Source organism: Dendrobates tinctorius, unplaced genomic scaffold (assembly GCF_039654945.1).
Source record: "Dendrobates tinctorius isolate UK_male_01 unplaced genomic scaffold, ASM3965494v1 ptg000005l, whole genome shotgun sequence".
Lineage (NCBI taxonomy): Eukaryota > Metazoa > Chordata > Amphibia > Anura > Dendrobatidae > Dendrobates > Dendrobates tinctorius.
In genome coordinates, this window is record NW_027361673.1 from 16,287,932 (window position 1) to 16,305,170 (window position 17,239).

The 17,239-nt window shown below is 43.5% G+C and overlaps 1 protein-coding gene across 3 annotated transcripts in view; it reads right to left on the minus strand.

Annotated features, from left to right (window-relative positions):
• The window catches only part of NEK10 (NIMA related kinase 10), a 419,159-nt gene that overhangs the window by 128,044 nt on the left and 273,876 nt on the right, over nt 1-17,239 (minus strand). For 2 of the 3 annotated variants that reach the window (XM_073568458.1, XM_073568451.1), the window contains exons 24-26: nt 13,240-13,369; nt 12,339-12,409; nt 10,737-10,950 (exon numbers count right to left, since the gene is read on the minus strand). In XM_073568458.1, the coding sequence (XP_073424559.1) occupies nt 10,737-10,950; nt 12,339-12,409; nt 13,240-13,369 (415 nt within the window). Of the gene's footprint in view, nt 1-10,736; nt 10,951-12,338; nt 12,410-13,231; nt 13,370-17,239 lie in introns of those variants that run through there. The other variant, XR_012230919.1, reaches the window with a different exon arrangement.

Here is a 17,239-nt window from a genome sequence, read left to right on the forward strand (position 1 = left end):
GCTCCGCCTACTTCCGCATGCGTCATGCGTACCTATATTTAACATTGTGTACACAGGGACATGCGTTGTATGTGGATGTGTCCGCGTGCGTCATTTTGAAGTGCCCTCCGTACGCAACATGTTGCATTTTCTTGTGTTCGGCGGGCAAGTCAAAACGACGCATCCGCATATAAAGCATGTCCCTGCGTACACAATGTTAAAGATAAGTACGCAGGACGCATGCGGAAGTAGGCGGAGCTTAAGGAAAGAAGTCCGCAGCACCACGCTGCGGACTCAAACGCTAATGTGAACCCGGCCTTATTTTGCTGACTTTTTTGTGCAAACTTTAGGATAATCATTGCTAAGAATGTTTATCAATGTGAGGAAGGTGTCAAATTTTACTAACAACTTTTCTTTTATTACTGAATGGAAAATTTAATTTTCATGCTCAGTAAATGTGCTGACAATCTGGAGCATGGTGGTTCAGTGGTTAAAACTGCAGCTTTGCAGCTCTTGGGGTTCTGGGTTCAAATCCAACCAAGAACAACATCAGCAAGGAGTTTGTATGTTCTCCCCGTGTTTGTGTGGGTTTCCTCCGGGTTCTCCGATTTCCACCAAAGACATATGATACTAATAGGGAAATCAGATTGTGAGCCCCAATGGGGAAAGTGCTGATAATGTCTGTAACGCACTGTGGAAATTAATGGCGCTATATAAGTGAGTAAAATAAATAAATAATGGTACAATGATTTGAAAACTACATAGAATCAACAGCTTTGTATCCTGTTCAGACCCTTTCCTTCTTGAACAATCCTTACAATTTTGCTAGGTTCACACATAGCATTTTTTTTCTTTTTCAGTTATTTTACGGCAAAGCCATTAACTGATTAAAAAAGAATGGGAAATTTAAAAGATGGGACTTTTCTTCCGTGCTGGATTCACCCATAAAGCTCCACCAAAAATTGCATGGGCAGATTTAGAAAAACACTTTATGTGAATACAAAGAAAACAACGATCTTTGTATCAGAGTATCATTATTGATACTCACAGTATCATTTATTGATCAGGATTAGTGATGAGCGAGTATACTCGTTGCTCGGGTGTCCTCTGAGTATTTTGGCATGCTCGGAGATTTAGTTTTCGTCGCATCAGCTGCATGATTTGCGGCTACTTGACAGCCCGAATACATGTGGGAGTTCCCTAATAAACAGGCAATCCCCACATGTATTCAGACTGTCCAGCAGTCATAAATCATGCAGCTGTGTCGACAGAAGCTAAATCTCCGAGCACGCCAAAATACTTGGAGGACACCCGAGCAACGAGTATACTCGCTCATCACTAATCAGGATCACAGAGAATCTAGAAAATAGAGAAAACTGCAATAAAGTTTTTACCTGCCAAGTACCTTAGATGTAAGAAGTATGTGAACTCTCAAGTTGAAAAATGTGTAATGAAATAAGATGTGGAAAGTGGAGACTTGAGACGAAAGTGAAAGGTTTTCTTAATAACCTTTTCAATTTCTAGATCATATGTTATACACTGTAGTACTTATCCCTCTGCTGGAACTGTAGTCAAGCTGCAGTGGGAACATGAAGGGTCATGAATCGAGTGCCACAAAAATGGGTATGCTCCGTAAAATATGGTGTGCAGGTCATATGCCATATTGCTAACAAATTACATCATTTATCACATCTGATACATACAGGTTGTAACTAAGAAATGACTCCCGCTACACAACAATATGCTAAAGAAATCTGGAAAAAAAAAAAACTTAGTAGAAGAAAGGTGAATATTTCAGAAAATAGGGCAATTTTCAAGAAATATGACCTGACTGGTGTTTTGGTGTTTATTCTTTTCCTTTGAAATCTAATTATCACTATTCTAAGCACACTTATTGAAATCCCTTACTTGAAAAATCATTGGCCATTATTTATTTATTTTACTCACATATAGCGCATTAATTACAGCGCATTACAGACAGTATAGGCACTGTCCCCATTGGTGCTCACAATGTAGATTCCATATCAGTATGTCTTTGGCATGTGGGAGGAACCCAGAGGAAACCCATGCAAACACGAGGAGAACATACAAACTCCTTGCAGATGATGTCCTTGGTGGGATTTGAACCCAACACCCCAGCGATAACCACTTAGCCACCGTGCTGCCTCATGTAATGTCCCCTGGTGCATGGCTATGAATAGTAGTGCATCGTTATTTCTTAAAGGGTTTATACCAAGTTTAAAAGTTATCAAATATCTACAAGATCCTGCAGATCCTGAGAAAGGAGCTCTGCAGGAAGCTCTGGTTCTTCGGTAACGGGACCTCAAATAAGGATAAAAGATAACTTTCAATTCTGAAACAAAACCTCCAAAGGTGCATCTATACTATATGAATATACGGAATGAGTGTTTCTCGATAATCGGGCAGTGTGAACCGGCTGATTAAATAAATTGTAAATCTGCTTAAAAATTATCGTTTTAGACCAAATCGAGGGGCTGAAAGTAGGCACGCTAGAGATAAAAACGTTGGCCTTTGCAGATGATCTTCTCTTCTTCATAACCAACCCTTCTCAGGCATTCCCAAGTGTCCTTAATATACTATATTAATTCGGCCGCTTGTCTAATTTTAAAATGAATACCTCAAAATGTGAAGCTCTCAACATAACCCTATCGGACACCCAGCTAACTGATCTCTGTAAAGCATCTGGTCCACAAATTCTTTAAAGTACCTGGGAATATCGATCACTCAGGACCCTGCAAGTTTACTCCATGCTAACTATTCCCCTTACTAAAGAAAGTGGAAGCACTGATGAAGTCTTACGACTTACCTACATTATCCTGGTTGGGACGAATTAACGTTTTCAAAAATTATATAATGCCAGTAATATTATATACCATGACTATGGTCCCTGTATATATACCACAAAATTTCTTTAAAAACTTAAAATCCCTAATTTCTAGATTTATATGGAAGCAAAAACCTGCAAGGTTGCCCTATAAACTTCTCTCATATTCGAATTCCTCGGGAGGCTTGGGGGTTCCGCATCCACACATTTATTACAAAGCTATACATCTGAGCAGATGGCTGAAGGTAGTGCATAGCCATGAAAAGGGGGACCAAGATAACATAAACCTATTATTATTAGGCCTCGAGGGTATACCTTGTCTATGGTCTAGGACGAAGCCATCCGATGCTCTTCAGTTGGACGAGGTGACTTTGTCTACTCTGCGATTAAAATGTATGATAATTGATGACTTACCCCCAGATTCATTCCTGTCCACACTGACGCCTATTACCACCATACCATTCTTGGTAGACCCCGGCTTCCGTGATCCTTATAATCTCTGGGCCAAACTACCCAGAGAAACGTTGAACAACTTCTATGATGACAAAGTACTTAAAAATGGGGATTGGCCCGATACTGCACTGAACCAACCAAAAATTTTTCTCCAAATGCAACACGTCAAGCGAGTTCTCAAACAATTCAGACAAAAATATTGTCACAAATCAACTTGGTCTTGGTTAGACATTATGACTAAACTTCCACCCCTGTGATCAAAACTTATATCCCGTCTGTATTCCCGACTTAATACCCCCCCCAGGGTTCAAGCCATCATTCTTATATTCTTGGGAGTCAGAACTCAATACTAACTTTTCAGAGGAACAGACTTCCAAGATTCTTGTCTATGTACGTGGCTTCTCCAGATGTATGTTACTCCAAGAAATTTCTTATAAAATATTTACTAGATGGCATATGACCCCGGTCAAACTCCATCACCTGGGGCTAGTGGATTCTAATACCTGTTGGAGATGCCATAATCTGAGAGGCCACCATACACATATATTCTGGGAATGCCCTGTGATAAGGGAATTTGGGATGGGATCAGTCTCATTCTCAAAGAGCTAAAGTTAATTCAACTCAACCTACAGGCTTCTGAAGCACTACTTTCTGTTAGGCGTCAGGTTTCTGTGTGTGCTCTGCAGGAATCCAGAGCCTCACATTCTGCGGTCTCCTGCTGTCTATCTACTGCAGAGAAGATTATTTTGCAGCAGACCGCTCCAGAGACTAAGTTCCTCTGTGCTCCTACTGGGCATGCTCACGAGGCGATCTCCCATTGGAGATCAGGAGTCATGTGCCCAGGACCTGCTCCAGATCTCATTGGTCCATCTCAGAGATCTGGAAGGTCCCGCACGGCTATAAAAAGCACGCATGGCCGTTCGGCCATGCGCTAGTATAGATTATACTTGCTATGTATGAATGGTGACGGATGTATGATTCTGGTGACTGACTCATTATAAAACCCCTTCCCTCTGATATTACGCATGTGGATAGGGAATTAGTTCAGCAGTCAGCGCCAGTCAGTGGCAAGCCTTAGGCCACTGTGCACATCGCACCTCTGCGCTAGTGTCCGACATTGCGCCTGCTTTGTAGCTGTGTCATCCTGTGGCAGTGTCCTACGCCGTGACTCCAGTTGCAGCCCTTCTTGGCGCTCGCAGTAGCAACGCCGCACACACGGTAGGTCAAGATAGATGCAGCTCCTCTGTCTTAGGTCCTACTCCTGTGACCAGATACCGTGTGTGCATCTACCTGAGGCCTGTGATACTAACAGGCTCAGTGTTTTTGTATGTTTATGTTGTGGTGCCTCTGCATATGAACAGAACCCACTTTGCGAAATTCGGGTGAAGTCTAACCCGTGCACATTATACCGCCATATTGCTTGTCTGTCATTACCTAGCAGCGGTGTAACATCTACTGCACGGTGGACCCCGAGCGGCGTCACACTTTATTATTTATTTTTATTTAGTGCGTTCTGCTGTTCCTAACATTATACTAGCGCCAGGGTCTGGCTAGTGATGGCAGAACAGCAGCAACTCTTACAGTATATTCGGCAGCTGGAGGGCCAGTTGGCTACTCTTGAGAGTGCTATCTCAGCTGCGAAATCCACTGAAGCTGCTGTACAGGCAATCGCAGACGCGGTTTCACGTATGTCCATGTCCTCCCACGCGCCAACAGTTACCCGCCTCCCGTTGCCCGATAAATTTTCTGGCGATGGCACCTCCTGTAGGGGTTTCGTCAGCCAGTGCTCTATCCAGCTGGAATTACTGGTTGCGCAATTCCCTATGGAACGGGCCAAGGTGGGGTTTATTGTTTCCCTTCTGTCGGGCAAGGCGTTGGAGTGGGCTACGCCACTATGGGAGCGTGGTGACCCAGAGGTTCAGACTGCTGCTCAGTTTTTAACAGCTATTAAACAGGTCTTCCTGGGACCACGGGTCACGCATGAGACCTCTCTTCAGCTACTTGCTTTGACTCAGGGATCCATCTCGGTAAGTCAGTATGCCGTTTGTTTTCGGACACTGGCTTCTGAGTTGGAGTGGTCTGACAAAGCCCTCATCCCTGTGTTTTGGAGAGGTTTGGCGGAGCATGTTAAGGATGCTCTCTCTACCGGAGAGGTTCCTGCAAGTTTGGAAGAGCTGATTGCCATTTCCACCTGCATTGATCTTCGTTTTTCGGAGTGTGGCCTGGAGCGTGCTCAATCCAAACGGAAGGTTACCCTGGCTCCCAACTTTTTTGAGCCTCTGGAACCACCCAAGCCAGAGACTCCACTCCCAGAGCCCATGGAGGTGTTTTGCGCCGTTCGAGGCGCGTCCAGCACAAAACTCCATTTGCGGTTACCATTGTCAGCACGCTGTTCCCCAGGATAACGGGGCCCCGCAATGGCCAAACTCTGTGCCGCCGGGCAAGACCTTTGTCCCCCCTCACCTTCGGCCGAAGGTTCTCGCGTGGGCACACGCGTCCAGGGCGGGAGGTCACTGTGGCTACATGCAGACCACAAAACTCCTGGCAGGGTCTTATTGGTGGCTGCACAGGACTCGGAACATTAAAAAATATATTCAGGCATGCACCTCATGTGCTCGGGTTAGTCTCCTTAAACAGAGAGTGGAGATGTCCGCCGACACACCGCAGCGTTCCACTTCAACTTATCCTTTGGGAGGTTTTGCCGCTCCCATTGTCTCCCACTTGTCCCTTCTTAAACCTGGTGATCTTGCCGCCTCTGATACCTTCCATGTGTCCCGGTTTTCCGTGTCACCTACCGGAACATCAGACTTGCCTTCAGACGAGTCTGAGGCCTATGCCTCTGATGGGAACAAGGTGGTGGATTGGAAGGCTCAGAGGGGAGGTGGCCCTAGGAGGGGGGGTAATGTTAGGTGTCAGGTTTCTGCGTCTGCTCTGCAGGAATCCAGAGCCTCACATTCTGCGGTCTCCTTCTATCTACTGCAGAGAAGATTACTTTGCAGCAGACCGCTCCAGAGACTAAGTTCCTCTGTGCTCCTACTTGGCATGCTCACGAGGCGATCTCCCATTGGAGATCGGGAGTCATGTGCCCAGGTCCTGCTCCAGATCTCATTGGTCCATCTCAGAGATCTGGAAGGTCCCGCACGGCTATAAAAAGCGTGCATGACCATTTGGCCATGCGCTAGTATAGACTATACTTGCTATGTGTGAATGGTGACGGATGTATGATTCTGGTGACTGACTTATTAAGAAACCCCTTCCCTCTGATATTACGCATGTGGATAGGGAATTAGTTCAGCAGTCAGCGCCAGTCAGTGGCAAGCCTTAGGCCACTGTGCTCATCGCACCTCTGCGCTAGTGTCCGACATTGCGCCTGCTTTGTAGCTGTGTCGTCCTGCGGCTGTGTCCTACGCCGCGCTGCAGTTGCAGCCCTTCTAGGCACTCGCAGTAGAAAAGCCATACACAGAGCCCGCTTTGCGCACTTCGGGTGAAGTCTAACCCGTGCGCATTATACCACCATATTGCTTGTCTGTCATTACCTAGCAGCGGTGTAACATCTACTACACGGTGGACACCGAGCGGCGAACGCACTTTGTTACTTATTTTTATTTAGTGCATTCCGCTGTTCCTAACACTTTCTTGCCCATCAAAAAATGTCAAACCAACAAAACATGGGCTTCTCTAGTTACTGGTCGGTGCAGCAAAACACTTAGTAACCTTACATTGGAGAGATGAGTCCCCCCCATCAGTGCCCGAATGGATATTTAAAGTGAACCAGATTTCCCACCTTGAAGAACTTTCGAGTTGGGGGATTCACAATCATGACTCATATGTACGAACTTGGGCTCCATGGAAAGATATCAAAACAAAAGCAATGACTAGAATGACTGTTATTGGTACCCTTTGCCCTACTACAGTGCTAACCAACAACATTCAGAATGGATGATCATAACACCAGTGCACAAGAGCATTGATGGCGTTGTGACCCACAGCAGAGTATAAGAAAACATCTCACAATTTTGGATTACATGGTCCTAGGTCCACTTGGGCTAAAGAAAGGCATGCTTATCCCATGTTCATATCAGATTTCATTCATATTTAAAGTTCCCATTTACACATTTCCCATTAATGCCTCTCCAATTGTCTCGGGTGGTATCGGAAACGATGGCGTCCCTTTCATTAGTCCCATTACCGCTGAAGTCAATGACAAGCCATGGCTGTCATAAGCCAGTGTGGAGGGCTGATGGACCTGACATCACCACTGATATACCAGAGGAGATGGCTGGGAGTGCGGGAAATAAAGGTGGTCGACATAGTCTTTTTTAACTTTTTTTTTACTTTGACATTCCCTACTCTATAACAAAATATCACACAAACTCTTTCTAATGGTAACAGGTAATGGCATTAAACATAAACTACTATATATGCCGACTTAAATGCATGCAAATAAATGTGTTAGGCACTCACACCTGTTCAATGCAGTTAAAACTGGTTTGAATCGCTGACTGGTAACCAACTTACGATTTTACTTAAAAAAATGCTTTGTCCCAATTAATTTGCACAGCACTGTATATAGTCCTTGAACACTAGGTTAGTGCTGATGTATAAGGTTCTGTCGTGTGTACCTACATTGGTTTTTGTTATGCCTGTGTAGTGAAACCTCCACCAGGGGGAGCTGGTGAGGACAGAGAGGTTACACACTAAGAGTAGCAAACACTGAGCAATAGCACAGGTGTGACAGGTAACAAGAGAGAATGGTCAGAAGAACCAGAAGGAGCAGCAATACACGTAGTCAAAATACCAAGCCGAGGGTCAGAAAGCCAAAACATGAGCACGGGGTCCAGAAACGTGAGGTGAAATACGTGGTCGGGGTACAAGCCAGGAAGTCAAATGCCAGAGAGGAAACGTAGGAACAGAGACGAATACCAAGAGACGGGGTCAGAGATCAGTCTGCGTCATACATGTGGATACTAGTCAGAGGCAAGAGGATCACCAAGGTGCAAGGGTCAGAGGCTCTAAACTGGAAGCTTGAGCTATCACTAACACTGGTCAGCAGGCTGTGAGAGACTGAAATAGCCCAGCTAGCTCCAGAACGAGGATGCGGAGCTTAACCCCCCGCATGACCAGTCCGGAGTGAAGACAGCAGAAAATAAACTCCGGACTGGACCATGACACCCTGATTGTTTTGCTCCCTTGTTTTCTCTTCCCTGTCCTCGCTCCCCCCCCCGCACATCCCATGGGTCCCTTCTCAACCTTGACTTCTTCACCTTTCGTGCCCCTCCTCTCCTCCTACCTCTCCTTATCTTACCTTCCATGTCATCTAAATCGCTTGATGTTTTATGATATGACTGTAACTTTGACATGGCTATACTTTTCCTGTATTTTCTTATCTAAATAAAGAATTTACAAAAGAAAAAAATTATCATTTTAGGCAGCACATCATTCTGTGTTAACAAACAATGCGCACAGGATGATCTATTATTGATCACTCTGTGAAGTACAAATAGCCTGTGTAAATGGGTAACCTTTTTTGGGCTGCATTTTGGAACGCTTACCGTATATGGACATATTGAAAGATATAGAGGCAGAATTATTAAACCTGTGTAATTTTTAGACAGTGTTAATGCAGACTAGACCGTTAAAATGTACCACGTTTATGACACTGATTCATGCCATTTTATAAATTTAGCACAACTTTAGTCTAATCTTATTTTGTGCCATTTTATAACAAATGTTGTACATGACATGGAAAGCAACTTTATATTATATTTAAAAGCAGGTTTTATAAGAATGATTTTAAATGTTTTGATGTTTTTATTCTTTTTATTCTAGATCTGCTGAAAAACTAAAAGTAGGAGAACAAGTCTAGCAAATGGATAAGTCTGGCTCCAATCTTAATCACGTCATAAAAAGGGCACTTGCTGGACGAAGCATCAAATGTCCTATATTACACATGTATTTTTCAAACATGCAATAAAGGTTACACTTTCTGCACCAACTTCAAATTGAGACTGGGCCCATGGCATTCCTGTAGTGTGAGGAGGTTGGTGGAGCCAAGATTCAAGGACGTGTCTCATCGTTTCATTGGAAAAGGGTATATTTAGGTATAGTTGTATTAGAAACACAATATTTCTTTATTGTATATCTATAAAATTGTGAATGCACAGCACTGATATCTAAAAACCACAGACGCGTTTCAGACATCTTTCCTTAATTGTTGCATACATGTAAAAGAACTACCGAACTATTTGTGCATTTGTCATATGCTGAATGAGCACATGGGAATTTTGACCAATCTATAAACTGTGGATATTTTTAACCCATATCAGGTCGTATGGTAGATTTTCTAATAATAATAATAATAATCTTTATTTTTATATAGCGCTAACATATTCTGCAGCGCTTTACAGTTTGCACACATTATCATCACTGTCCCCGATGGGGCTCACAATCTAGATTCCCTATCAGTATGTTTTTTGGCGTGTGGGAGGAAAACGAGTACCCGGAGGAAACCCACGCAAACACGGGGAGAACATACAAACTCCTTGCAGATGTTGTCCTTGGTGGGATTCGAACCCAGGACTCCAGCACTGCAAGGCCGCAGTGCTAACCACTGAGCCACCGTGCTGCCCTAAAATGACTTGACTAGATTTAAAGAGATTTATAGAGATATAGCAAGGCACATGTAGTGAAATTCAACAATTTCTTGCTTTTATCCACCAAAATGATATGAATCTTACATTCACAATAAATTATAATATTAAAGAAATTAATCATGTGGATGTTACTCTGTGGAGGTTCTAAAAAGTGGATAATACAACCATATAATAAAAAAACTTTAACCAGTTTCATCTAAATGCTAAATCTTGCCATCCACCACACGTAAGGAGTACTTTTACATATATGCAGCAATTAAGTACAGACGTCCAAAACGCGTTAGTGTTTTTTTTTTATGGATCAGTGATGTGTATTCACAATTTTATAGATATACATTAAAGAAATACATTTTGTCCACATGGACCTGTATGCTGGTAGTATACCAGGGTCATTAATTTTCCATTCTTCTGAAATCCTTAGAAACACCATAAAGCTAACAATAATAATAATAATAATAATAATCTTTATTTATATAGCGCCAACATATTCCGCAGCGCTTTACAGTTGAACAGTTTCAAACACAACAGTCATAAGTAACAACGTTAACAATACAATAATTAAAGCGAAATAAGACGACCCTGCTCGTGGAGCTTACAATCTACAATGAGGTGGGGGGGATACAAAGCACAGGTTTGTATTTACAATGATGTATTTACAATGACGGTCCAGCCATCTTCAGGGGGTGGGGGTTAACGTGCACATATTAGCAATAAAAATGTATTGCTTATGAAAGAGTATGATTAGATGTGGAAAGTACATAAGCATGACGATTAACCACAAACCTTATGGTCACATCTATACTCACATAAGGTAGTGATGCATGGCGATGACCATATTTCACAGTATTTTTGTTAGCCTCTATGAAATATTTTTGTGCTCGCTTTCTCTCTCTCTCCAGCTTTTTCTCCAAGGCAATCTGACAAGAGGATAAGCTGTCCATGTATCTCATCATGACATCTGAAATTAGGGCACACACTTCCACTATGTCAGGACGGAGATCTGCATCTGAGGTCAAGCACCTGTGAGTAAAGTAGTAAAGTATATTAAGGTAGAAATACATGAAACAAATAGATTTTGATCATATTTTGTTAAAATCACAAGGCATTATATAAAAGTGCATTATTTGCTTTTATAGAAAGCTGTAATTATATGTACTGGCCTTAAAGATGACCTTTCATCTGAATAGGATCCTTTATTCAATCAATTTAAAGTTAAACACCCACACAAAAAATGTTTGCAAATATGACTAACTAAATGTATTGGCCTGACAAACCGCTTCAGTTTGTCCCTTGTAAGGAGGCTAGATGGGAGGTATGTGTCGCGGAGATAGCTGCTCCCTGCCATGCAACCCGAAGTATTTTGCTTTAGTGCGCATGAGCACTAAGATGTGGTTTAGTGCAAATGTGTCCGGGTTATGGATAGCTATGAGATATGGGCAGGTGTGGTTACAGCTGATGTAATGGAGGCTGTTGTTTCACACAGGGTCTGTGGCTGGAGGTGTGAAGACCTCCCTCCATTGTTCTGTGTGCAGGGAGGAAGAAGGCCTCCTGTGCGTGGCTCCAGACCGAGACTGATTGCTGGACATTACCGCAGCCTGTGTGCCCACAGGTCTGAGGGAGCAGAATCCTGCCAGGACCTGTGTGAGGTCAGGGTCATGTGATCTGGCCATGTGAATTTGCGGTGGCTGGTGTCTTGGGAGAGCAGGAACTCTCACATAGCTCTCGGAGGAGCTTGAGGACTGTGCCATGGACACTGATGCTGTGTTTTGCCTGCTCTAAATGCTGTTTTCCTTTTTTTTGTTGGTGCTTCCGGGTTTATGAAGCAAATAAACCAATATGGACTTTGAAAGGAACATGCCTCCTGTCTTCCTCCTGTCGCACCTGAAGGAGTACAATCCCTGCGCCCTATAGAAAAAATTGAATTGCGACCTTTATTTGCAGCAGCAAATTGGGGGATTGTGACACTTGACATTTTTGGGAGGAACAAAAAAATATAACGACACCAACTTCAAAGGCGGGAGTTGCCAATTTGCATGACTGGCAAGTTCTATCTCTAAATTAATTAACGACAAGGGGCATATCTCCTGGTGATAGATCCTATTTAAAGGGAATCCGTCAGCAGGTTTTTGCTACCTCATCTGAGAGCAGCATAATGTAGGAAAAGAGACACTGAATCCAACAATGTATCACTTAGTTTAGTGGGTGCAGCCATTCTGGCACAATCAGAGCTATTAGACCTTCAAAGCAGCAGAGATGAGAAAGCTAACATGGGTCTATGTGTGTAAGTGTGTCGAGTATGTGTGAAAACTGTCACCACATGTACCAGAAACGGCCTTATTACAAGTACCACTTTGTATTTTAGTAAGTGAAATAAAAAACATAAAATTGAACATAAAAATCTAAATTACCTCTTAATTGTATTTGAAACTTTTTCTGAATACAATCCATCAGGAACTGGAACATACACAGCTTCTACTATCTACAATAAAGACAAATAAATGACTGTACTTTACGTCTGATACAGGGAAGATTTGGATAGGTTCAACAATATTAATAATAACAGTACATAAATCATATTGAAAAGAAGCTAAAACAACCATGTTTAAACATTTAATTAGGTCAAAGTATATGTATTGCATATTGATGTCACCTTTGATTTACTGCAGTATACTTCAGCTAGCAATACCATAACATAATGCTGAAATACTGGGACTCTTCATATTCTGATATAAAGACTACACACCCCTGTTAAAATTTGTTTGTTTTTTTTGTCATGTAAAAAAAATCATAGCAAGAAGAATATTTTCAGAACTTTTTCCACCTTTAATATTACCTATAATCTGTACATTGAAAAAATAAACAAACTACAGAATTTTGCGGACTATAAGATGCTCCGGACCATAAGACGCACCCCATATATTGGGGAGGAAAATAGGAACAACATTGAAAAAATAAAATAGTGGTGTGTCTTATAGTTCAATCTTATGGTAGCCTTCTGAGGGGCGCGGTTGCGGTGGAGTGCGGTCACAGGAGGCAGGGTCGCTGCCGGCAGGAATGGGATGACAGGGTGTCACGGCGGTGCGAGGCTGTGGGTACTGGATTTCTTAAAATGTCTGTGGTGAATGGAGTCCCCTTCCCATTGTTTTTCCGCAGTGGGCTTCGGGGAAATGGCCGCCAGAGGTGGAGCATGCACAGACTGAGATCTCAGGAGCCAAGATCTTGTCCCCCATTGCATGTGAACATAGCCTAAGAGTCTATTCTGGTGACAGACTGCAAAAAAATAATTCTTAACCATTCAAACCTGCGTACTTTGGTTGCTAAGGATAGCATGTTAGTGCTGTGGAATGGTGGATTTAGAGTTGACATTTGATAGAGAATGCAGCCTGCTGCCCACACATCAGCTTTTTCCCCATATGGTTCACTTTTTACAACTTCTGGGCTGTAAAAAATCAACAACAAAAATTGCAAAGTTATAAAACATACAAAACATCCATATACTCATTTGCAGTCTAAAATAGTAAAGGTAAAAATGACAATGACAATTGTCTTCAGTGTGATCTCTGCTTTTCAGATATCATCCCAGGCATATCATCCTATAGCCCCCAAATACTAGGAAAACTTAAGGGGTAAAAACACTACTAAAATCTATAGATACCGTTTCCAAAGATTAGAACAAATTTGATGATTCCATCTCTTATATATGAAGGGGTACCGCCAGGGCTGGCATTATGGGCAGGCAGACCAGGCAGCTGCCTAGGGCCTCTGCTCCTCCAGGGGCCCCCAGCCAGCGGCACATCACACAGCCGCTATGGGGCCCCTGTGAGGCAGGGGGGCCCGCCTGCCCCCAGCGCAGACTCCTGCTGCCGCATTGAAGGAGGCAGTGATGGAGGAGAGAGCGTCAGCTGACACACCCTCTCCCATCATTCCCCGCTCTGCCTCTGACACAGCGGGGGCGTGATGAGGTCATCGCGCTATCACTGTGTGCCAGACAGTGCAGGAGGAGACAGGAGCAGCCAGCAGCGCGGGCACGAGGAGAAGGTGAGGGGTGTTTTTTTTTTTTTTTTAAATCAGTGTGAGTACTGGACTGTGGGGCCACTCTGAAGGGACTATATACCATGTTCGGCTGTAGCATACCATGCTGGGGGGGCTATATACCATGCTGGGCTGTATTACACCATTCTGGGGGGGGCTATATACCATGCTGGGCTGTATCATACCATGCTGGGGGGCTATATACCTTGCTGGGCTGTATTACACCATTCTGGGGGGCTATATACCATGCTGGGCTGTATTATACCATGCTGGGCTGTATTATTCCATTCTGGGGTGCTATATACCATGCTGGGCTGCATTATATCATGCTGGGCTGTATTATACCATTATGGGGGGCTATATACCATGCTGGGCTGTATTATACCATTCTGGGGGGCTATATTCCATGCTGGGCTGTATTATATCATGATGGGCTGTATTATACCATACCGGGCTGTATTATTCCATTCTGGGGGGCTATATACCATGCTGGGCTGTATTATACCATTTTGGGGGGCTATATACCATGCTGGGCTGTATTACACCATTCTGAGGGGCTATATACCATGCTGGGTTGTGTTATACCATTCTGGGGGGGGGCTATATACCATGCTGGGCTGTATTATACCATGCTGGGGGTTATATACCATGCTGGGCTGTATTATACCATACTGGGCTGCATTATTCCATTCTGGGGGGCTATATACCATGCTGGGCTGTATTATACCATTCTGGGGGGGCTATATACCATGCTGGGCTGTATTATACCATTCTGGGGGGGCTATATACCATGCTGGGCTGTATTATACCATGCTGGGGGGCTATATTATACCATACTGGGCTGTATTATTCCATTCTGGGGGGCTATATACCATGCTGGGCCGTATTATACCATTCTGGGGGGCTATATACCATGCTGGGCTGTATTATACCATGCTGGGCTGTATTATACCATTCTGGGGGGCTATATACCATGCTGGGCTGTATTATACCGTGCTGGGCTGTATTACACCATTCTGGGGGGGCTATATACCATGCTGGGCTGTATTATACCATTCTGGGGGTCTATATTCCATGCTGGGCTGTATTATATCATGCTGGGCTGTATTATACCATACTGGGCTGTATTATTCCATTCTGGGGGGCTATATACCATGCTGGGCTGTATTATACCATTTTGGGGGGGTATATACCATGCTGGGCTGTATTACATCATTCTGAGGGGCTATATACCATGCTGGGTTGTGTTATACCATTCTGGGGGGGCTATATACCATGCTGGGTTGTATTATATCATGCTGGGCTGTATTATACCATGCTGGGGGGCTATATACCATGCTGGGCTGTATTATACTATACTGGGCTGCATTATTCCATTCTGGGGGGGCTATATACCATGCTGGGCTGTATTATACCATTCTGGGGGGCTATATACCATGCTGGGCTGTATTATACCATTCTGGGGGGTTATATACCATGCTGGGCTGTATTATACCATGCTGGGGGCTATATTATACCATACTGGGCTGTATTATTCCATTCTGGGGGGCTATATACCATGCTGGGCTGTATTATACCATGCTGGGCTGTATTATTCCATGGTGGGCTGTATACCATGCTGGGCTGTATTATACATCCCACCATGGTATACAGACCAGCATGGTATACAGCCTGTATATCATGGTGGGCTGTATTATACCATGGTGGGCTATTTACCATGCTGTGCTGGGCTGTATACCATGGTGGACTGGGCTGTATACCATGTGGTGCTGGGCTATATACTATGCGGCTGTGTTATATACCATGGGGGGTACATTTTACATTATATTCTATAGGGGAGGCTGTGTTATATAATATGGGGGGCTACATTATATTCTATGGGGAGGTTGGCTGTATTATATTCTATTTGGGGCTACATTATATTCTATGGGGGGCTGTATTATATTTAATATATTCGATGGGGGCTGCATTATACTATATGAGGGCTACATTATGTTCTATGGAGGGGCTACATTATACTATATGAGGGGCTGCATTATATCCTATGAGGGGGTTGCCATATATTCTATGGAGATGCTGCATTATACTATATGGGGGGTGGGGCTGCATTATATTCTATGGGGGGTTACATTATATTCTGTGGAGTGGCTGCATTATACTATAAGAGGGGGGCTGCATTATATTCTATGGGAGTTACATTATATTGTATGGCGGGGCTGCATTATACTCTGAAGGGGTGGCTGCATTATGCTCTATTGGGTGGCTGCATTATACTATATGGGGGCTGCATTATACTGTATCGAGGACTATGGGGAATACATTATGTGAAGAACTATGGGGTGCATTATGCTATGGGAAGTGAATTGTACTACATGGGTGACTATGGCGGTGCATTTTACTATATGGAGAACTATGAGGAGTGTATTATACTATATGGAGGACTGAGCAGTGTATTTTAATATATGGAGGGCTATGAGGAGTGCATTATACTATATGGAGGACTGATGAGTGTATTATACTATATGGAGCACTATGGGGAGTGTATTATACTATATGAAGGACTGAGCAGTGTATTTTAATATATGGAGGGCTATAAGGAGTGTATTATACTATATGGAGGACTGAGGAGTGTATTATACTATATGGAGGACTAAGGGGCAGATTATATTATATGGAGGACTACGGGGTGTAAACTGTAGATGTGCTGCTGATAACATGATACTGTATAGTGATCTGTTAGGGTGTGTGCACACGTTGCGGATTAGTCTGCGGCTTTTTCTGCAGAGAATCCATATCTCTTGGCAGAAACCGCAGGGTAAAACACATGCATTTTTCCTGCGGATTCCTAGCATGTGTACATCGGATTTGATGCAGGTTCTAGTGACGTTTGGCAGTGCGGATGAGAGAGAGATTGATTGATTTGTATGTCCCGGAATGTACACTGCAGCTGTGGTTCCGCAAAAACGAAGTAACATGCTGCAGAAAATAAACCGCAGCAAATCTGCGCGTAATTTTCCACAGCATGTGCATGACGGATTTGGTTTTCCATAGGATTACATGATACTGTAAACCGCATGGAAACTGCTGCGGATCCGCAGGACCAAGTCCGCTGCGGATCCGCAGCAAAAACCGCAACGTGTGCACACACCCTTAGTGATCCATTAGTGATCGTTCTGTCCCCATCATTCTTTCTCAGGCGGTGGAAAGAGGCCGGGAAACAAGTACTGAACGACTTCTTCAATTTTGTCGATCATTTAGCGGCCTGAACTCAGCGTAT